Source organism: Cyprinus carpio, chromosome A1 (assembly GCF_018340385.1).
Source record: "Cyprinus carpio isolate SPL01 chromosome A1, ASM1834038v1, whole genome shotgun sequence".
Classification (NCBI taxonomy): domain Eukaryota; kingdom Metazoa; phylum Chordata; class Actinopteri; order Cypriniformes; family Cyprinidae; genus Cyprinus; species Cyprinus carpio.
In genome coordinates, this window is record NC_056572.1 from 18,232,523 (window position 1) to 18,255,421 (window position 22,899).

Sequence of the window (22,899 nt, forward strand, 5' to 3'; positions counted from 1 at the left end):
AACTCGAAGAACAGTCTCGCTACGTTGTCTTCTGTTGTGTGGGCGTATTCAAGCCGCGCGCTTCAGGGAAACATTATCATCTCAAAAGCGCGTTCAGCGCGGGGGCATGGTCGCATTAGAAGATAATGAAGGGAGACGTGAAAAACGGACATCGTGTTGTTTTCATATGGATTACTTTATCACAGAATATTTGTTTTCGGCAGCACTTAGTTTAAAAGTAGACATGTCAGGCTTTCTATAGATATCTCTCTCATGTCTCTTCGTTGAGTATTCACTGAGTTACAGTTCATTTTAATGACGTGTTTGTAAATGAAGATCAGCGCAGACAAAGGCTGCAGACAACACACCTTGTTTGTTAACTTTATTTTATAAATGCACAAAGTTTTGTTGTTATTATGTCTGTATACAAAAAAAGTAGACCCTTTACAGATTCGATTGATGTATTGCTCTTATCTGTACGATCAAAACTGAAAGTGTATTTTAAGTTCTTTTCGGGGTCATCAGGAGAAAATGCCTCATAACGCGTATACGCGTTAATCAACTTCAGAGGGTTAACCGGTGAGCATGAGTGGTACCTGAATGGGGTGTTTGTGATAGGGATGTGCGGGTCTAGTCGACTAGTCGACTAAACGGTACAGCTCCTACTAGTCGACACTAAAAACAATAGTCGATTACATGACAGAAAAAAACATGATTATCATTAAAATTATAATTAAATTAAATATAAATATAAATTAATTATAATCAAATTCCCATTGTTACATTTAAAACATTTTAAATAAGTTAAAATAAGATTTTGAAAAATTATTTTTAAAAGCGTTTCGGGACGTAAACTACATTTTACCTCATGCCTCGCATGAGTTTTCTTCTTGTCAGTTGTGGCGAGCTCAAAAGTGATCACACGAAAGACGGGCAAGGTGTGGGATAATTTTGAATTAGAAGGAAACTGAAAAGTTTTATGTGAACCGTGTAATGCATAATTATATTCATTACAGGCACGTAGCCGTCTAGCTTAGAGACTAGCCAAAGCCAGCTAATGTCATTCACTACAGCCCGCTGCCACTGCGATCCCGTCCGCACCGTCTATTCCTCGAAGACCCACATCGGTGGTGCTGCGTGATGTCCAAACGCTTTCCGAAATTCTGTTGGCTTGCTTTTCGTTATCTCTACGTTTCAAGTGCAGGAATGTTTTCATTACCCTGTTTTAATGTACATTTTGAAATATCGAATGAGAAACGAGTGATGGAAACGCCAAATTTAGAATAAAAATCCCTTAACCTGTTAGCCAGCACCCCCCATTATGGGACTCACAGCTGAAAGTGCCCTACCTAACTTAAAATTGTAACAGTTCCTTACTTCAGTGTGTTACATACATAATTTTTGTTGTCTTTGGAAAGAAGACCCTTTGGGCTGTACTTTTTATCAACCAGAGTTGATAATGCTTAAAAATATTAAAAGTTATACTTGATGGCGCATGCTCTGCTGAAAAAACACGTCATTCAAGCCAACTCAACTTACCTCTCTCTCTCTGTCTAGTTTTTTTGTCTAGTTTTTCGTCATTTATTTGAGTTATTTGTTATTAAGTCTTTGTCAATTGTGTATGGTTAAGTCAAGAAACGACATAATGCTGAAAGTGCTGTGGATTACCCTTGCGATTTTGTGGATTATCAAGAATGGCACCGCGCTCACGCCACTACAGCCAGATGTTACCAGAGGCGCACTACTCATCTACAGCCGGGACTAGCTTCTGCGACTCCGGTCATCTATTCTATGCAACGAAAAACCGGCTGACATCCCTCCAGAGATCCGACCGAGGAAAATGGGGCAGCCGTGGCGGTGTCCGTGACCGGTTAAGAAGGCGTCCTTTTAGACCTCCATTACCTTCTATCATATTGGCCAATGTACGTTACCTCCGGAATAAGATGGATCAACTTCATGCCAAGTGTCAGGGGGAGAGACTTTTCAGGGACGCGTGTATCATCGCATTAACTGAATCCTGGCTCGATGAATCCATCTCGGATTCTGAGATCAACTTGGACAACGTCCTGACCATCCGGGCTGACAGGACCCGTCAGTCAGGTAAGGAGAGGGGTGGAGGACTATGTGTCTTTATAAACAAGCGCTGGTGCACCAACATAAAAATACACAGCGTCATATGCACACCAGACGTAGAGATATTAACATTATCACTACGCCCCTTCTATCTTCCAAGAGAATTCCCCACGGTGGTTTTTGCGTGTGTTTACTGTCCACCTGACGCGAACATACAAGCAGCAGTAGAGCTAATAGCGGAGAATGCTAACTCAATGCTAAGTAAATACCCCCGAGCCCCGGTGTTTTATATGGGCGATTACAACAACTGCAGTCTTGACAGCGTACTGCCTTCCTTACATCAGTATGTGCATTGTCCCACAAGGAAGGGAAATGTCTTGGATCTGTGTTATGGGAATGTTTTGGATGCATTTACTGTTCGGGCTCATCCTCCTCTGGGCTCCTCGGACCATAATGTTTTGGTTTTTCTTCCTGGTTACAGACAGGAACTGAAGCGCATCAAGCCACAAGTCCACAGCGCTCCACAGTGGTCGGCGGATGCAATTGCATGTCTGCAAGGTTCCCTTGCATGCACTGACTGGACCGTTTTTAACGGTACTTTGGATGAGAGACTGTCAGTTATAACAGACTACATAAAGTTTTGCATAAGTAACTGTATACCAACAAAAACATACAAAACTTTCCCTAACTCTAGGCCTTGGATTACTCCACAGATTAAACAAAAACTGGCTGAGAAACACAAAATATTTCAATGTAAGGATTGGCTTTCACTCAAAATACTGGACAGACAGATAAAAAATGACATTATTAAAGAAAAACTTAAATACAAAGAGAAAATAGAACATGAGTTTTCTACAATGAACACAAAACAAGCCTTCAAGAAAATAAAAATATTGACGGGACAGAATGTGAAACAAGATCATAGCACTATTTCTAACCCCACAACATTTGCAAATAGCCTTAATACCTTCTACTCCAGATTTGACATCACTGATTATTCAGCTGTCTGCAATGAGCTACTTAACGCTCTCCCTTCAGATCTACCGACAACTCCTCCCTTTACAGAGGTGGATGTTCGACAGGAGCTGAGTAGGTGTAAAATCGGCAAGGCCATGGGGCCGGACGGCATCCCTGCCAGGGTGCTCAAGCTTTGTGCAATGGAACTCTCCCCGGTTCTGTATTCCATAATGCATGAGTCATACAGTACAGCACGGTGGCCCACCCTATGGAAAAAGTCCACCATCATTCCTCTACCAAAGAAACCCCGTCCATCAGAGCTCAACCATTACAGACCTGTTGCTCTCACACCCATAGCAAGCAAATGTTATGAAAAACTGATTCTGCGCACCATCTTGTCAACTGTCAATCCACAGCTGGACAAACATCAGTTTGCCTATAAAGCCAGGCGAGGGACAAAGGATGCTGTTGTATGTCTCCTTCATTCCCTCCTTCAACATCTGGAAGTATCTGGTAACTCTGCTGCAGTTCTTTTTGTGGACTTAAGCTCAGCTTTTAATACAATTCAACGTCATCAGATGATTAAAAAACTACTTAAGCTCAACGTTGCACCTCATTGCATCCATCTGATTCACAGTTTCTTGAGCAACAGGCCACAGGCTGTGAGGATAGGGTCTGTCACATCGGACACCACCATAACCAACACTGGAGCTCCTCAAGGCTGTGTCCTCTCTCCCTTTCTTTACACACTCTACACTAATGACTGTATTAGTCCTTCAACCATCACAACATACTACAAATACTCAGACGATACTGCAATCCTGGCTCTCCTCAACGATTACACTAGCATTGCTGCTTACCACGACACGATATCACACTTTACACACTGGTGCACAGACAATTTTCTCCATCTCAACTTTGAGAAAACAAAAGAACTGGTCTTTAATGCACCCAGTCTCAGTCGGATCTCCATTCATGGCAACATGATAGAACAGGTTGAGAAATTCAAATATCTTGGGCTCACCCTGGATAACAAGCTCACTTTTGACTATCACATAAAGGACATCCATAAACGCTCCCAACAGCGTCTGCATATTCTACGAAAATTAAGTTCCCTTTACATTGCCCCTAATCTTCTGTTACTACTCTACACAAGTATTATCCAGCCCATTCTGTCATACTGCTCCACCAGTTTTTACACCATGCTGTCAGTCACCAACAAAAACAAACTGAATAAAATCACACACATAGCTTCAAAAATAATACACTCCCCTACACCCAACATCTCAGAACTCAATGACAGAGCAATAGCCCGCCTTGCCCGGACAATAATAACAGACCCAGAGCACCCCCTCAACTTCCACTTCACTCTCTTGCCCTCCGGGCGAAGATACAGGACCCTAACATGGAGAAGGGCTCGTTTCAAAAAGAGCTTTGTACCATCTGCAATTTCAATCCTTAATAGGCTACAAAGTTGAACATTCACCTTTTTGTGTTTTTGTTGTTGCTGTTACATGTGTATATGTATGTATGGATGTATGTGTATTTTTTTATTTTGTATTTTTTGCTAGTTGCGTGTGCTGTATCATAATCTGTGAGAACAAATTTCCCGTTAAGGGACAATAAATTATCTATCTATCTAGACACTGAAGTGCCTTGAAATTTTTTTTTACCACACTGAATTTTTTTTTATTTGATATAAAAATACATGAAATCAGTCCTGGAGCAATCTAGAAAAGTAATGGGTTGAAAGTCAAATGTCTCATGAGATTCTATATTAAAATCTGAAGGAGATACCATGAAAAATGACATTCCTGCAACCATTTTTCTGAGACTATGTCTAGTCCCCCCCCCCACCCCCACAAATATAACAAATATTTACCAACTGTATTGAAGGGTTCTACAAACTATTTTAGTCATTAAACATACCACTGCATTTTTTTTTCAATTATAAAACACTAGACAGATACTTAGACATCATATAAGTGATTCATTTGAGCACTAGAAAAATACAATAAGAATAATTTGAGTAAGCTTGCTAGAAATGCAGCATTTACAATGAATTACAATGAAAATACGTGCTGATGTGCTGATGGCCAGTTATAGAGATGGTAATCATATAAATGCACCATAAAGTCAATAAATCACACTCTATTCATATAGATGGCGTTCACATTGATAGCTGTAATTACACAGTAATAGCGAGCTGATTTGCACTCATGCAGATACAGGAACATTCAACATAAAACACACTCACACATATATAATAAATGTTGAAAAATAAAAAAATAAAGAAAAAAGCGATCGCTAAGTTCCGCCTCCATCAGATGACAGGTGCGACAGAGCGCGTCACGAGCCGTCACGAGAGAGCGCCAGAATTCAAATAAACAATTCAAATAAACAATCTTCTGCCTATATTCTGTTTGTGACACTATATGCTTCAAAACCATGCCGTTTTTTTTACTACCAAGACGCAGTTTCTGAGCGTGAGTTATACCATAACGGACACAAACAATTCTGTCCCTGAAGAACTGAAACGCAAACAAAGGAATTATCATCATATTACAACGTTATTGCTTTGTTGGACTAAACGTGCTCCATGAGATGTCGTTCAGTGGACCCTTACCTTTCTAACTAAACCGGGATTTACAGCTGTGGATGTGTTTATGAATCATTATTATGACAAATCTGGTATGTACTGCGTTTTCATTCTTCATGTTTTGATGTGTACTGCTTACACAAATTTAGCAAATACATTCTTTATAAGCTTTCCATTGAAAAACAGCAATCTGTCGTCGATGCTTGAGGCTTAGATCTTTATAATGAAATATAGTTTATCAAGATTAGATTTGTCCCGTTTCATTTAATCTATTCGTAAATATTGACACGTGCAAACAAGGGGAGTTGAGGACACCGGCGTCTAGGTGCAGGTTAACAAGTTAATTCACAGAAAAGTTTTTACACTCACTTGAAGTGGTTTTTGACTTGTGCGACAAAGGATTAATGCAAATAATGGGGGATGGAAATGCATTTTGCGAATAAATTCCTCTAAGTGCATATAAAAAAATATGAGTTTGCGCTATGAGGCGGGATAACTTGACTAGCAGCAGACTGAATGATCTCGTTCCACAGCATCTGAAATGTTGTTATGGTCGTTCTGAAATGCCTGAGCAAAGTCTGTCATCAAAGTATTTCTGAATAATGTACACGACTGCATTCCCAAACAGCAGCATGCATCAGCCTCCAAAAACAATGACATTTATTGTGTTTCATTTGAGGCGCAAGTAATTTATCATATATATATAAAAAAATTATTATATTCAGTTCTCCTAGTTTTCTTACTGATATTTAGTGCCAGTTTAACAGGAAGTGATGATTTTGTTGTCTTTGATGCATTGGATGGAAACGCAAATGTTTTATGTGATATTCCAATTTTGCGCATAAGTTAAATTGGCAACCTTGGATGGAAACCCTAATCGCCTCAGGTCCTGTCTTTCTTTTTGGTCGTTTTGTTTTTAGATGATATAGCCTACATGACGAAGTATAAGAACCCGTGGTGACGTGGGTGTCACAAACACTGGTGATTATCTGGAAAGGTCTTTTTAAAGCATTATCCCTTACTTTCAACCCAGGAAGTCCCTAAGTGACATTTAAGGAACATCCAGGTTCAGTCATGTGACAATCTGTGCATTTTTGTTGCCATGGTAACATTTCCAAAATGGTGACCTTCCTGGTGTGCACATGTTGCAGTGTCAGCAATTTTTAAAAACGCTTGTTTTTGTTACTAAAGGTATGTTTCAACCCATGCAACAATTCTAATGTTTTAATAACATATCCTAGATTACACTTGACCTGATTTTAAAACATGTCTTGTACAAAGTGATATAAAACAAGTTATGAAAATGTTGTGGTGACATATGTGTCACATCGGGCTGTTAACCTTAAAACAGTAGGTGGAATTTTGATGAGACATATGTGTCACATTAAGAAAAATGGTAATGAGCTGCTCAAATAATTTAGCTGATTCAATCATTTTAGTGTTATATATATTCTGCTGCTCAATTAAAAGCATATTTTAACATATGTAAACAAAATAAATGTAAAATTAATAACATTGTTAATGAAATGTATTTTAGAATTTTTTTTTGCATACCTGTAACTAAAACAGGTATGCAGCATATGGTATAAAACAGGTATAACATATGTTGATATCATATGTTGGTACTATTTTAAGGTTAAAATAAAAATTTATTTTTATTCAGTTTGCACATTTTCGAGTTGTGAAAAAATAATCTAAAAATGTATTTCTGGTTAAACCGTATACCTGAAAAGGTAAAATTTTGCAATGTTATTGCACTACATGCATGTTCAACATGTTGACCTCCAGTGTTAGGTAGTTATTTATTTTTATTCAGTTTGCACATTTTCGAGTTGTGAAAAAATATTCTAAAACTTTATTTCTGGTTAAACCGTATACTTGAAAAGGTAGAATTTTGATAAGTTACAAAAAAGTTGTTGTAAAATTGAATGGTCACAGTTATGTGGTTTTGAAATATGTGGCAAAGCAAATAATGCAAAAAAAACATTACTACTTAAAAAAAATTTTTTAATAAATATCCCCACAAAAAATTAAAAATTTTAAAAATTTTTTGAAAAAGAAAATAAATAGAAAAAAAATGTATTTAGCAAGAAAACTGACAAAATGTTATTTTTTTCAAATGAGAAATAAAAGCCCAATGTGACAAATATGTAACATTAAAAATTTATCATAAACGCCCAATGTCACATATATGTAACATTACAGATCTTTGACAAGGAGTGGTTGTATTTAAAAAAAAACTGGAGAAACATGTTTTAAGTGGTCCATTTAGTCTGTTTTATATGCCCCATAATTTTCCTATAAGGGGAAATTGGTCCGGGTTCTTATGGGTTAAAAGCCGTTTTAATGCTGTTCCTTGATAAAATTCCCTATTGTTTTTGTCTTGTGTTTTAATTTGTTGGCTAACGTTATATGAAGATGAAGAATTCTGTCAGGCTGTTGATTGATTTTTCATTGTTCTGCATTCCAACAGCTGATTTTAATAAATAAGCATTGGCTGACGTTGAGTGTGTTCTCTTCTATTTTTTCTCTTTTTTTCTTTTTAACGACCACCTAAAATTAGCTAAATGATAATAACGTAAGGCAAGAGTATGGCATAATTGTGACCTGTTTTTAGCGGAATTCATTGAGGGATTTGTCAGTGCGATTAATAGCTTAATTATTTAAAAATCCAGGCTATTATATACACACCCACACAACTTTTATTTTTTTTTTACCATCTTTTGGGGGGTTTCTTGCTTTTAGACTAGTCGACTAGACAGATACAAAACTTCCATTTTAATGACAGTCAAATTAGTCGTCGTGCACATGACTAGTTTATGATAGAAGAATCCAGCCTCCAGACTTCAGTTCCAACCCTGCTCCTATACACTTGCCTGTAAATATCAAGTAACCTGAATGCCTTGATTATCTGGTTCAGATGTGTTTGATTTTGGTTGAAGATGAAGCTCTTCAGGAGCAGAGATGGAGACCCCGGTTAATAGAGACTGTGAAGTAGTTTTCAATCAAATAGCACTGTGGCACTGCTACCGCTTTACAGTCATTCATCCATGGTGTTCAACTAGGTCTGGTAAAGTTAATGGGCCATAAGCATGCGCCACTACTGCCACCCGCTGCTTTGCTCTCAAGGACTCATGATGACAACAGCAAGACTGTCCACTCGCTTATGTCTGTTCCTTGCATCCTCCTCCTCATTGCTGCTCTGTCAATTCTTCGTCATTAGTTAGGAACCTAGGTGTGCTATTTGATAGCAATCATTCCTTAGAAAGCTACGTTTCTAGCATTTGTAAAACTGCATTTTTCCATCTCAAAAATATATCTAAATTACGACCTATGCTCTCAATGTCAAATGCAGAAATGTTAATCCATGCGTTTATGACCTCAAGGTTAGATTATAGAAATGCTTTATTGGGTGGTTGTTCTGCATGCTTAATAAACAAACTCCAGCAGTGGGCAGCCATTTATGCTGCGGCGCCCGGGGAGCAGTTGGGGGTTCGGTGCCTTGCTCAAGGGCACCTTAGTCGTGTTACTGCCGGCCCGAGACTCGAACCCACAACCTTAGGGTTAGGAGTCAAACTCTCTAACCACTAGGCCAAGTTCCTTAATTATATAACATATCAAAATGATCTAAATATAAGATAATGTCATCAGCATACAACAAGGGTTCAAGGGATAAACAAAATAGTAAAGGGGAAAGTGGAAATCACAGTCTCATTCCACGCTGTAAAGGGAACAGGGGTGGGGGAGGAGTGATAATATTAACATATTACCAGTTAAGACTGATGCCTCAGGTGAGTGGTAGAGTGTCTTAATCATAGTGATGTAATGTCCACCGAAACCAAAATATTGCAGAACTGCCCACATGTAGTTCCACTCTAACCTGTCAAAGGCTTTTTCTGCGTCAACTGAAAAAAAAACGCACAAGGACCTGTAAGAGAGTCTGCAAAATCAAGTGACGCCCCTTAATAAAACCGGTTTGATCCTCTTTGATTAAGCTATGAATTACTTTCTCCATGCGAGAGGCAAGAGTTTTAGCATAAACTTTAGATCGTATGGGATGAGTGATACTGGTCTATACTTAGAGCAATCTAACGGATCTTTACACTTTTTAAGAAGCAATGATATCAAAGATGTTTTTTGTTTTCTATGTAATGTACCATACTCGACTGCAAAATTAAATGAATCAAGCATGAGAGTCCTTACCACATCCCATATTTCTAATTATAATTCAGGAGGAAGGCCATCTAGGCCTGGTGACTTGCCCTTCTGAAGGCTTTCTAGTGCTTCATGGAGCGCCTCCAAACTTAACGGGGTCTCCAAAGAGTCTTTATATATCTGTGTGATACGAGGTAGTTCTAATTTATCCAAATACTCTCTACAAACTGACTCATCAAAATCGGTTTCGGTTTTGTACAAATTTGTGTAAAACCCTTTAAATACGTTGTTAATTAACATAGGATTTGTGGTTACCTGGTCATCCATAGATTTTATTGCGTATGCCTTAGACTCACATTCCCTCAGCCTGAGGGCCAATAAGTGGCTAGGTTTCTCCAATTAAAAATAATATTTTTGCCTCGTCCTATATTCCTCTTTCATATAACTCCTTTATATGATCTTTTAGCGAATTAATGAATTCCTGATTGTTTAGTAATGATGTGTTAAGACGCCGCCTAGGGGCCTTGGTCTTAATGTTGGAAAGGTGAACAACACTGCAGAGTTATCAGACAATAAAATTGGTAATATAGAAATGGAAGAGATAGATGAAATTAGAGATGGGCTAAGAAATATGTAAACTATCCTAGAGAAAGTCTTATGTCTATTAGAAAAAAAAGTGAAGTCCTTAGATGTAAGTTTTAAGTTTTGCATTAAGTTTTGCAAAAAATGTATTCAATAACTTAGAGGATGGATTAGTTGTAGTATCGGGGTGAGATTTATCCAGTGCAGGATTTAAGACAGCATTAAAATCACCACCCATCACTAAAGGACAATCAGGCTGCCAGTTTGTAATACTTTTTTTTGAAAAGTGCCACACCACATTGTTTTAAATGGGTTTCTTGTATCAGGGCACAGGAAATCGTTTATACGGTGCAAATGTTCTAATATCCAGGCACGTTTAATAGGAGAATTTAGGCCATTCACATTCACTGATAAGATATTCAGAACCTGCATTGTGTGCTCAAAATGTTAAGATTATGTCTACCTGAAGAAAAATCGAAGCAATGCCATACTGCCAGTAACATGTAAACATTAGTATGTATCCTTGATACCAATCCACCTAGATGCAGAATGATTTTTAATTAAAAGCAAAATAAATAAATGTATTGATGTCTGTTGAAGGGCACAGAAAAAACAAAAAGCAAAAAAAGGAACGACAAACAACTATGTACAAAAAACAAAGCAGACCGCACATTACCGAGAGTGTAGGTCTGCATAAACAAAAGAAACAAATGTTGATGCGTGACCAGTCCACTTCAATGCAAGACATGTCCCCAAAAGGCCCACTGAGCCAAAAAAATCGAACCTGCTCTCCATTAGCCCGAAAAATAGTAATAATAAATAAAATAAATCATCATTATTTAGTGGACTAGCACACAGCACAGGGGCAAGATTTCAAAAATAAATTAACAAGTGCCCATGGCAACCTTGTTATTGTCCTCTTCAGGGCAGTTAGGATCACCACACAGTCAAGCTATATGATCTGAAACCATCTGGGAAGACACTAAAATCATCACTCTGCCTTGTAACATTAGAGAATACGTCTTATGTGACAGTGAAGTAACAAAATCCTCCGCCTTTTGAGAAGAGTTGAACATCATCTGCTCACCTTTGTACCATAGTTTAATTACCTCTGGATATGTGAGGAAGGGCTATAGACCAAGTGCTGTCATCGTCTTCAAGACTGTATTAAAGCTCTTTCTTTTAGTAGTTGTGGCTGGACTAAAGTCAGGAAAAAAAAAGTTATCCTGTTTCACTGGATATGCCTGCTGAGCACCTTTCAAGATCGCCGACCTGTTATGCCATCTTAATACAAGGAAGATGAGCGTACGCAGCCGATCAGAGTTGTCACAGCCTTTCAGTGAAGTGATGCACTTGTAAAGATTAGCTCTGAGGAAGCCAGCTGCATCGGAGCCTTCCGCCCCCTCCGGCAACCCCACCAGTCATACGTTATTTCTCCTGCTCCTATCTTCAATGTCCGTAATTTTTTCAGTTGTTCCAGCTAATTTCTGAGTTTGTGACTGTTCTCCTCACATGCAGCTGCTTGAACAGAATCAACCAGGTCCTGTGTCTGCTTTGCTGCGTTGGCTAGCTTTTCAACTTCTGCTTTTAGTTCTTTTACAGAACTGTTGGTTGTTTGTATATCCAAATGTAGATCACAGAGTGCTGAGGTCAGTACAGAGTCTATTGCTTCTCTTACAGCTGAAGCTGCAACCGAATAGTGTACTTTGTTGCTCTGAGCGCTAGCTTGATACCGTTAGCCATAGCAGCATCGAAATCCTCTCTGGAGATGGTGGAATCTTTAAATTTTTTCTTTATTGGTGATTGTTCAATCTCTGTTTTCTGAACGTCCTTGACTGCTGGGGTACTCATAGTGGGCTAGGTAAAGAGTGGTTAAAAATTTACTGAAAGGATATATACAATTTCTGACAAAGTGAGCAGAGTGAAGGACTACGCATGCATTGCTTCTGAAGGGTCACGTGATCTCTCTCGACCCTTACCTTTCTAACTAATCCAGGATTTACAGCTGTGGATGCGTTTATGACTTGTTATTACGATGAATCTGGTACGTACTGTGTTTTGATTATGCATGTTTTGATGTGTACTGCTTACACAAATTTAGCAAATACATTCTTAATAAGCTTTCCATTGAAAAACAGTGATCTATCGTCGATGCTTGAGGTTTAGATCTTTAGAATGATATATAGTAATACGATTAATTATGTCCCTTTTCATTTAATCAATTTGTAAACATTGACACGTGCAAACAAATAGCGTTCAGTGCGCTGGCGTCCAGGTGCGGGTTAACAGGTTAAATCATCTAAACCTTAAACATTAAATCTCCCTTTTCTGTGAAAAATACTAGAAAAGGCAGTATCCTCTCAGTTATGTTAGAGAGAAATGGTATCTCTGAGGACTTCCAGTCAGGATTTAGACCGTATCATACTACAGAGAGTGCTTACAAATGACCTGCTCTTATCATCCGATCATTGTTGTATTTCTCTATTAGTGCTACTGGACCTTAGTGCTGCATTCGACACTATCGACCACAACATTCTTTTAAACAGACTACAAAATTATGTTGGCATTAGTGGAATTGCATTGTCCTGGTTCAAATCGTACTTATCTGACTGTCATCAATTTGTAGCAGTAAATGATGAGATATCATATAGTTCACAAGTACAGAATGGAGTGCAACAAGGCTCAGTTCTAGAAACATGGCTTTTCACACTTTACATGTTACCCTTGGGAGATATCATCAAGAAACATGGTGTTAGCTTTCACTGTTATGCTGAAGATACTCAGCTCTATATTTCTTTGCAGCCTGATGAAACCTACAAATTTGCAAAACTAACGGAATGCATGGTTGGTATATAACCTAAACCACTGTCTAACACTTGATGGCTGCTTTTCCTCATCATCAGTTAGGAACCTAGGTGTGCTATTTGATAGCAATCTTTCCTTTGAAAACCATGTTTCTAGCACTTGTAAAACTGCATTTTTAAAAAAAAAATTAATAAATATTATATATATATATATATATATATATACACACCTATGCTCTCAATGTCAAATGCAGGAATATTAATTCATGCATTCATGACATCAAGGTTAGATTATCGTAATGCTTTATTGGGTGGCCGCTCTGTGCACTTAATAAATAAACTCCAGCTGGTCCAAAATGCATCAGTTAGAGTTCTTCCTAGAACCAGGAAGTATGACCACATTAGCCCAGTTCTGTCAACTCTGCACTGGCTCCCTACTGAACAACAAATAAATTTTAAAATCTTGCTAATTACTTATAAAGCCCTGAATGGTTTAGCTCCTCATTACTTGAGCGAGCTCATATCATATTATAGTCCTTCCCGTCACTATACTGGGGCATTAGGATTCACACAGACCACTAACACCTCTTCCAGCAGCAACCTAGTTTTCCCAGGAGGTCTCCCATCCAGGTACTGTCCAGGCTCAACCCTACTTTGCTTCGGTGGGCAACCAGTCTTGGGCTACAGGGTGATATGGAATTAGGTTGCATCACCGGAACCGGGAACACTTCCTAAAACACCCGATGCACTCGCTACATCGTAAGAAGAATGGCATCTACGCTAATATTAGTCTCTTTCATTCTTATTCCGAGGTCACCGTAGCCATACAGATCCAGTCTGTATCCAGATCAGATGGTGGATCAGCACCTAGAGACGACCTCTACAGCCCTGAATGTCAGTGGAAAAATGACCGTTATTGTCTTCTTACAAACTATTTTCCAGTTTATTACTATAAAGCTGCTTTGACACAACCAGTATTGTATAAAGCGCTATACAAATAAAGGTGACTTGTCTTGACATTCATTCAAATGAGCACACTGAAAAAGCCCCTTGATCTGGATGCATCCTCACTCGTATTGTGAGTTGCTTTGCAATAGTGGGACTTCTTGTTGGTGCTCAGGGTGATGTTAAACCCACCCTTCGAACAGCTTCATGCACAGGCATGTGGAAGGCGAGTTGGAAATCTACAGTGTGCTGCTGTGGGACTTTTTGCTGATTTCTATGTTCTTTTTTATTTTGAATACACATATTCATTGCACAACAGATAGTGTTCTGTGATAACAGATTCATAGTGATTATAAGCTCCAGTCAGAAGCTGCTTGTCTCACTGAGTGACTAACATTGTTCTTATTTGTTCACACCATGCTCATATACGTGCTTGCTTGCTGAGTATTGTAATCAGGAAAATAGTGTTTTAATAAAGAAAATAAATTTCAGTTCTCCTGTAAAGCAGCTATAAAAAGAGAACAAAAGTAAACAGTCAATTTTCAAGTTAAAGTAGTTCAGTTCAGCTAGTTCCAGTTCAGCTTGTTTGAGCAGATTGTATGTTGTGTGTGAACCAGTATATTGTTTCATTAACTCTTCTTTGAACTGGCCTAATGTTGTGACTTCAGCCCTTTATTGGGCAGTGCTGAAGGCACCGGCGCCGTCTTGGTCATGTTACAGGTAACTGGTTGAGTATTTCCACTAGGTCTGATGGCTGAGCTGGGGAACTCTTTCCATTTCAACTTTTGTTATTAGAACCCGTTTTGGTGTATCTCTTCAAATGATAATGAGCTACTGCATGCCCCACCCCCCTTCTGGGTTTTTCACAATAAATAAAATAAATCCACTCCTCTCTTGCCTCCTCTGAGGCTGGGACTCTAAATAATGATTTGTGTTCGTCTGTGCAGCTAACGACAGAACATTTAGCATGTTTTCTGCAAACATTTGCTATGGCGTCAGAACAAATACAGCACTGTCGCTTGCGAAAATAACCACGGTGGCTCAGCGCTGTGGGTGGAAACGTGCAGATTAATGAGTTGGCATATGCACCAGAAACTCAATTATAGCACTTAAACACAGAAAAAGTCAGATTTACATCGATGAGCCCTTTAAGAAGACCCAAGAAGACCTGGGAAACTATTTAACAAACCTGTCCAAGATCGATACCAGTTATTTAAAAAGATAAGAAACAAACAAGTACTTTCTTTGAAGCACAAACACTCTCTTTGAAAAACTAAAAACTGAATGCTTATTTTACTGAACTTCTACTGATATATAACTTATAATTTGGAACACAGTGTATATTTCTCTCTAACCTTCATAGTTGGAATGTACCCCAGTTCTAACTTTGTAGACTTGGGCTTCATTGAGAACCATATTTCTATGGCTGTATCTTAGATGCTTTCTTATAAACTTGAGTAGATACGCGACATCTTGGAGAAAAAAAAAATTATATATATATATATATAAAATATATAAACATAATTAATATTAGTTTTATCTCTCTCATTTCTCTTTGTCCAGAGGACAGCTTAAATGGCAACATCACAGTCAGCAAAGTATTAAAGGGGTCATATGATGCAAATACAATTTTTCCTTTCTCTTTGGAGTGTTACAAGCTCTTGGTGCATGAAGATCTGTAAAGTTGCAAAGACTAAAGTCTCAAATCCAAAGAGATATTCTTTATCAAAGTTAAGACGCTGCCATGCCCCCCTAAAATGGCTCATTCAAACACGCCCCCACATCTCTACGTCACTATGTGGAAATATTTGCGTAATGCTGCCCAAATGTTCACGCAAAGAAAGGTGGCGTGGTTTCAGTAACCACAGTTAGTGTTAAAGCAGCCATGTCAGGGAGATGCTGTGTGTATCTAGGTGAAAGTAAAAGCACTGTATTTGACCTTCCGAAAGTAGATGCATTTAGGAAGCTTTAAGATTACTTAAGATTATTTATAACAGCAATGCATTTTATGGACGACCGTTTCATGAACCAATGAGAGGAGGTAATTCTGACTTTGCTACGACAATCTGGCGCTTCTGAATCAGCTACTTTAAGTATGTTTTGTTATTACAGTATATGCTATTGACTGTTCAAATACGGAGTTTTGCGCATCGTGTGTGTGTGTGTGTGTGAGAGAGAGAGAGACAGGGTCACACAGTGCCAGTGGAGTCAGTTGTCTTAACTGTCCGCGGCTTGTGTACTGCAAAAATGTATGAGCATCATCACTGTGTCTGTCACGCGACTCTGTTCCCCTTTCGGGCTTGAACTGATGGTAAAACTAAGGATATTATTAACTGTCTTTACATTTATTTTGAAAGATGAAGCTCAGGATTATGGAAAGGGGTGTTACATTTCTGACGAGTGCTTGCGGTGCACGGCCAATCACAATGCACTGGGTCAGTTGGCCAATCAGAGCAGACTGCGCTTGTCAGAAGGAGGGACTTTGTAGAAAACGATGTGTTTGAGAGAGGCAGGGCATAGAGGACCTATAATAATGTACAGTATTTGAAAAAATAATTTTAATTTTTTAATTTTAATAATTTTTTAACATTAAAGCATGTCAACATATTCTGTTACACCAAATACACAAAATAATGATCTTTAAAAAAGCATCATATGACCCCTTTAAATTGTGTTCTCTATCAAGTGATCAGCATGATCACCTTGAAACCTCAAAACAATGATACAACTACCTCTCAAACATTTATCTTATTATGTGCATTCAATTTAATCATATGCATGCAATAACAAAAGAAATCTGTACCTGAGAAAAAGCTCGAAGTGTTTCACTAGTGCACTCAGGTTCTTTTCTGGTATGTGCATCTTCCTCAAGATTTCTGGAAGTTTAACTAAAAAAAAAAAAAAAAAAAAATGAAAGACTTAAAATTTAAAGTATTATTCCTTTTATTTATGACAACATTTTTAAATATAAAAAAGAAGCTGATATTCACCAAATAGCCGGAGCAGGTGCTGAGCGCCATAGAGGTAAGAAGGAGGGGGAAGCTGGTCACTCTGAGGGTAGTTATCTGGCATCAGTCTCCAGCTCAGAACCTCAAGACAATCACATTAGTGGTGTACCAATTTATTGAGCTAATTTTTTGTGGCATACAAGCGGTATTGCACTAGAGCAAGTTAAAGAATAGTTCACCCAAAAATTTTTATTTACCGTTAATTTACTCATCCTCAAACCATTCAAGAAAGTAGAACAGTAAAGATGATTTTTAGCTAAAACCACGGTGCTTCATAAAATGTAAGTCAGTGGCTGCCCCTTTTTGAGAATAATAAAAAAAAAGCATATCAAGGAACACAAAATTAATACCTGAGGCTCCTGACAATATATTGAGGTCGTATGAAGCAAAATGATCGGTCTGTGCAAGAAATTGAACATTATCTTCAACATTATTACCTGTAAACCATAGCCTTAGGCAACAGAGAAATAATAGTCTTTCATGTAAACTGGTTCTTTCAGGCAGTTTATTTTAATAAAAAGGGTTAATTCACCAGTTTGTTTATGTAATAACACAATGACGTAACATATACCTTTTTATATTATTAAAGCATCCCATAATGATGTGAAACATGCATGCTTTACATGTCTAAAGCAAATAAAGTAAATAAACTTGTCTTCATCAGCTCACCTTTTTACATAAACTATGGGAAACTTTAAAAAATTTGAATTTCGCCCCTTCATTCAAGTGCTTGGTTCACACATGCACATATTACTAGTTTATCAGTTTTCAGCCTGTTTCCTCAGTTCAGTGTACTGTTGGAGGAACTGGAGTGCTGAATGAGTTGGTAAAAACCAGCATCATAGGGTCATATACGCCAGTATTTTAGCTCATTTTGAGTCAGAGTATGTCCAAAAGGTTTTTTTGATGGAGTAACTTCTAGATCTGTGCTGCTTGATCCATGAACTGTTTCTGGTTCAATTAGTTTACCAAAGCTGGTTCAAATCAACAAATGATTTAATGAATACAATACATATTGTCAGGAGCCACAGGCATAATTTTGTGTTCCTTGGCTGAACCATCTCTTTAAGTACAGATCCTACATCTCCAACAGTGCAAGCATACAAAAGAGAGAATTGCAGAGAAGTGCAGAGAACTGGTGCAGCTAAGCTTGTCACAATACCAAAATTGGAAGAATAATTACCAGAATAATTCTCAATACCGATTTCGAAATGATTGCAAAACCTAATGTTCTTCTTAACTCTTTCCTCGCCAGCATTTTGAAAAAAGTTGCTAGCCACCGCCAGCGATTTTAGTGATTTTCACTAAAATTTGACGGTTTACAGTATATTTTGCTGTATGAATATTTCAATATGCAATACACCAAAATAAAGATCAAAGCCTCTACTTTTAAACAAAAAAATATCTGTTTTATTCTAGCTTAAAGCATTCTTTTTTTTTAATCAAGACTTGAATATAGGTAGGTTTCATAAAAATGTATAATTTAGAAGTCGTGGCCTAATGGTTAGAGAGTTTGACTCCTAACCCTAAGGTTGTAGGTTCGAGTCTTGGGCCAGCAAAACCACGGCTGAGGTGCCCTTGAGCAAGGCACCGAACCCCCAACTGCTCCCCGGGCGCCGCAGCATAAATGGCTGCCCACTGCTCCGGGTGTGTGCTCACGGTGTGTGTGTGTGTTCAATGCTGCATGTGTGCACTTTGGATGGGTTAAATGCAGAGCACGAATTCTGAGTATGGGTACCATACCATACTTGGCTGTATGTCACTTCACTTTCACTTTCATAATTTTGAGCAAAAAGGTGAGAAAATCAGCATAATATTCAGTATGATTATCAAAGCATAAATCCAGTAAATTGCTTCCATCAACACCTCCAAAGCTTGCACAGCCATATACCACCTGGATCATCATTTTACTCCATAACATTATGCAGTTTTCGTTTATATGCTGTCTATTGCTGATGATCACTTTATTTATCATATGCATCTGTTTACATAAGAGATCGCTAGTTTTTCCATCCTGTTCACATGTGTTTTTTTGTTCCGGAGGTTTTGTACTTGTTTAGAAGCTGTGTAATAGCGCCGAGTGTATAACAGTGAAAACACAATAAGCTGTAAAAACTTGGTGGAGAAGCGTTGTCTTCTAAATTACAAGATAACTCGTCAATGGCGGGGAAAGAGTTAAAGGATGCCAGTTATCTTGGCACCATCAGATTTTGCAGTGCTGCTGTATTGTTACATTGTTTTTTTTTTTTTTTTTTACTCTTTAACAAATATTTAAATACTGTTTTCTTTAATCAATCAAATCATCTTGGTATATCTAAAGATACAAAAAGTGAAACTTTTTCCTAATATCAGGGAACTACACATAACTTCTGCTGATGAATAGTAGAGAAATTTGTATTCAACAAAACACCTGATATTCAGTATTTTAAGGAGAAGAATGGGAAAAGGCAAAGTGGATCTTGGGGTGGTTGTGTCAAAAGCTTAATCCCCGGTGCTGATTCTCAATGTCACTATCCCAGTCATTTTACCAGATTCTTTTGTCATTTTGTTGGTTATATTAGTGTAAACCTTTTTCACAAGTCAGGCTATAGTCTAGTGTAAATAGACATTGTAAAAATTCAATGTAATACTTTTTTTTTAATGGATTATTTAGTTTGTGTCTCAGGTTTTAGGTTTCTATAAATTTTCTCATAGGAAGCTGCCTGCGCCCCTATTAGGTGTAGGCCGGGGCTCGGGACAAGTAGTTCCACTCACCATTGTCAAAGCACTACCTCGCTGGGTGAGATTGGATAACACTGGGAAAATGTACCCGTTCTGCTCAGAACAGGGATCCTGCGGAATCCCCATCCTTTCCTAAGGAGTTTTCGGAAGCAAATACACATATAGCATCCGTTTAGGTGTATATGGGGAAATTTGAGGTGGTTAAAACCCTCTTGGGAAGGCAGAAGTCTGCCGGGGAAACACAGGCTCTAAGGCTATATCGTGGACTATACGCATACGAGTACCGCTTAGGTCTCAATATGGAACCCAGCCTTCCAAGGTTCACACGGATTCATTATGAAGGCCTGGCGCCGGACGTTCCACAATCCAGTGGGCCATCCTCTGCTTAGAAACGGCATTCCCCTTCTGTCGGCCTCCGTAACAGACAAAGAGCTGGTCTGAGGTCCTGAAACTTTGTGTCCGGTCTACGTAGCATCTCAATGCTCGGACGGGACAGAGCAAAGCCAGGGCTGGGTCTGCTTCCTCCAGGGGCAGCGCTTGCAGGTTCACCACTTGGTCTTTGAAGGGTGTAGTGGGAACCTTGGGCACATAGCCGGGCCGGGGCCTCGGGATAACCTGGAAGTCAGCCTGCCCAAACTCTAGGCATGAATCGTCGACCGAATATGCGTGCAGGTCCCCTACCCTCTTGATGGAGGCCAGTGCAAGCAGGAGCAGATTTTTCAATGAAAGAAACTTTAGCTCAACTGAATGCAAAGGCTCGAATGGGCCCTGCTGTAGTTATTTTAACACTAGAGTCAGGTCCCAAGAGGGTATAGCGGGGGGCCGGGAAGTATTTAACCTCCTGGCCCCTTTAAGGAACCTGATGACGAGGTCATGCTTATCTAAAGACTTCCCATTCACGGGGTCATGGTACACAGCAATAGCGGCAACCTGGACTTTGAGGGTGGAGGGAGACAGCCTTGTTGCAGAAAGGAAAGCATGACCACAATCGGGCATCTTCGGGGGTCCTCTCGGCGAGAAGAACACCACTTGATGAACAGGTTCCACTTCAAGGAGTAAGCGTGTCTCATAGACAGTGCTCTTGCCAAAGTGATGGTGTTCACTACCTCCTGGGGTATGTCACCTAGAACCTCCGCATCCCGTCCAGGGACCAGACATGGAGTTTCCAAAGGTCTGGACGTGGATGCCAAACTGGAGAAGCAAACAGGTCTACCTGAGTCTCCGAAACGACTCCAAATCAGCTGGACCGTATGGGGGTGGAGTCAGCATTCTCCTGGGAGCATTGCTCGAGACAGCTTGTCGGCTGTACGGTTGAGCAGGCCCGAAATGTGAACGGCACGAAGTGACCTCAGAACCTTCCGACTCCAAAGGAGGAGGTGGCGGGCGAGTTGCAACATGCTGGAGCGGTCTCATATGTAACAGGCCGAGCAGTGTAAGTGCCGCTGCAGCCACCATATGCCCCAGGAGCCTCTGAAAAAGTTTCAGTGGGACCCCTGTCCTGCCCTTGAACGTATTCAAACAGGCTAGCACCGACTGCGCACATCCCTCTGTGAGGCGTGCTGTCTGTTCGACTGAATCCAACTCCATACCGAGAAAAGAGATCCTCTGCATCAGCGAGAGCTTGCTCTTTCCCCAGTTGACCCAAAGGCCCAACAGGCTGAGGTGCCGGAGCACCAGGTCCCTGTGCTCGCACAACTGATCCCGAGATTGTGCTAGTATCAGCCAATCATCTAGATTGTTGAGAATGCGAACACCCTGCTTTATGAGGGGAAAAAGAGCCTCCTCCGTGACTTTCGTGAAGACACGGGGAGACAGGGACAGCCAGAAGGGGAGGACCTTATACTGATAGGCCCGTCCTTCGAACGCAAACTGCAGAAAAGGTCTGTGGCGTAAAAGGATCGATACATGAAAGTATGCGTCCTTCAGGTCGATCGCTGCAAACCAATCTTGGGGACGGATGCACCCGAAGATGCGTTTCTGCATCTTGAACAGTAGCCAATGAAGGGCCCGGTTCAAAACTCGCATATCCAAGATCGGTCGTAACCCACTGCGTTTTTCGGGTACAATGAAGTAAGGGCTGTAAAACCCCGATCTCATATCGGCTGGAGGGGCAGGCTCTATTGCGTCCTTCGCCAGTAGGACTGCAATGTCTTCCCGCAGAACAGGGGCATCGGACGCTTTCACTGTAGTGAAGCGGATACCGCTGAACTAGGGGGGACACCGGACGAACCGAATCGCATAGCCGAGGCTGATGGTCCGCAGAAGCCAGCAAGACTGGCTGGGTAGCGCTGACCAGGCGCTTAGAAACCGTACAAGCAGGACCAGCGGAACCACATCCGTACACGCAGTGGGGCAGCGAGGTGGAATACAGGGACCCAACTCGGGCAGCTTGTGAGCTGGCCGGAGAGGGGTGTGAGTGTGGGGTGCAAGGGTCACCTGGTTCCACAGGTTGGCAGAGTGTGCGTGAGTAGGGCCTTAGTTGATGCTCTCGAACCACCCACTGCTGCCATCTGGCGAAGGAGGAGGATGAGTGAGGTCCGGTGCTTGGCCGTCCTCAACCACTCTCATCGAAATTTCCAGATTCTCCAGCCGGCCCTCCTCCAGGGGAGGGTGAGGTGCCTTCACCACCCCACAGAAAGCAGCTACCTCTCTCTGGGTCGCCCGTCCCAGGGCCTCCTGCTCTTCCGCTCACCGTGAGGTTTGACGGGGGCCAGGATGGGTGGGGTGGCCTGCCTATGCCCAGCTCTATTGCGCCACTTGCTGGAGGCTACTGCAGATGCAGCACGGGAGTGGGGGTGACGCAGGGGGCCGCCCTCGGCAACGAGCAGGCTGGGGTGCTGTGGCCGGCGGACAGGTGGAGGCAGCAGCTGCCCGCCGGGGAGAAGGTTGGACCGCCTCAGTCTGCTCCCGTGCAGCCGAGAACTGCTGGGCCAGGTTCTTAACTGCGTCGCCGAAGACGCCGGTCTGGGACACAGGGGAATTAAGGAACTGATCTTTGTTGGCGCCCCTCATTTCAACCAGACTCAGACAGAGATGGCGCTCCTGGACCACAAGCTTAGACATCGCACGACCCAGA

The 22,899-nt window shown here is 40.4% G+C and overlaps 1 protein-coding gene across 5 annotated transcripts in view; it reads right to left on the bottom strand.

The window, feature by feature from the left end:
- The window catches only part of LOC109051366 (MSL complex subunit 3), a 153,414-nt gene that overhangs the window by 18,408 nt on the left and 112,107 nt on the right, over positions 1-22,899 (bottom strand). For 4 of the 5 annotated variants that reach the window (XM_042755926.1, XM_042755874.1, XM_042756052.1 and 1 more), the window contains 2 exons: positions 17,085-17,184; positions 16,898-16,982 (listed from right to left, as the gene is read on the bottom strand). The exons of the other annotated variant lie outside the window; for it this stretch is intronic. In XM_042755926.1, the coding sequence (XP_042611860.1) occupies positions 16,898-16,982; positions 17,085-17,184 (185 nt within the window). The remainder of the gene's footprint in view (positions 1-16,897; positions 16,983-17,084; positions 17,185-22,899) is intronic. 5 annotated transcript variants of the gene reach the window in all.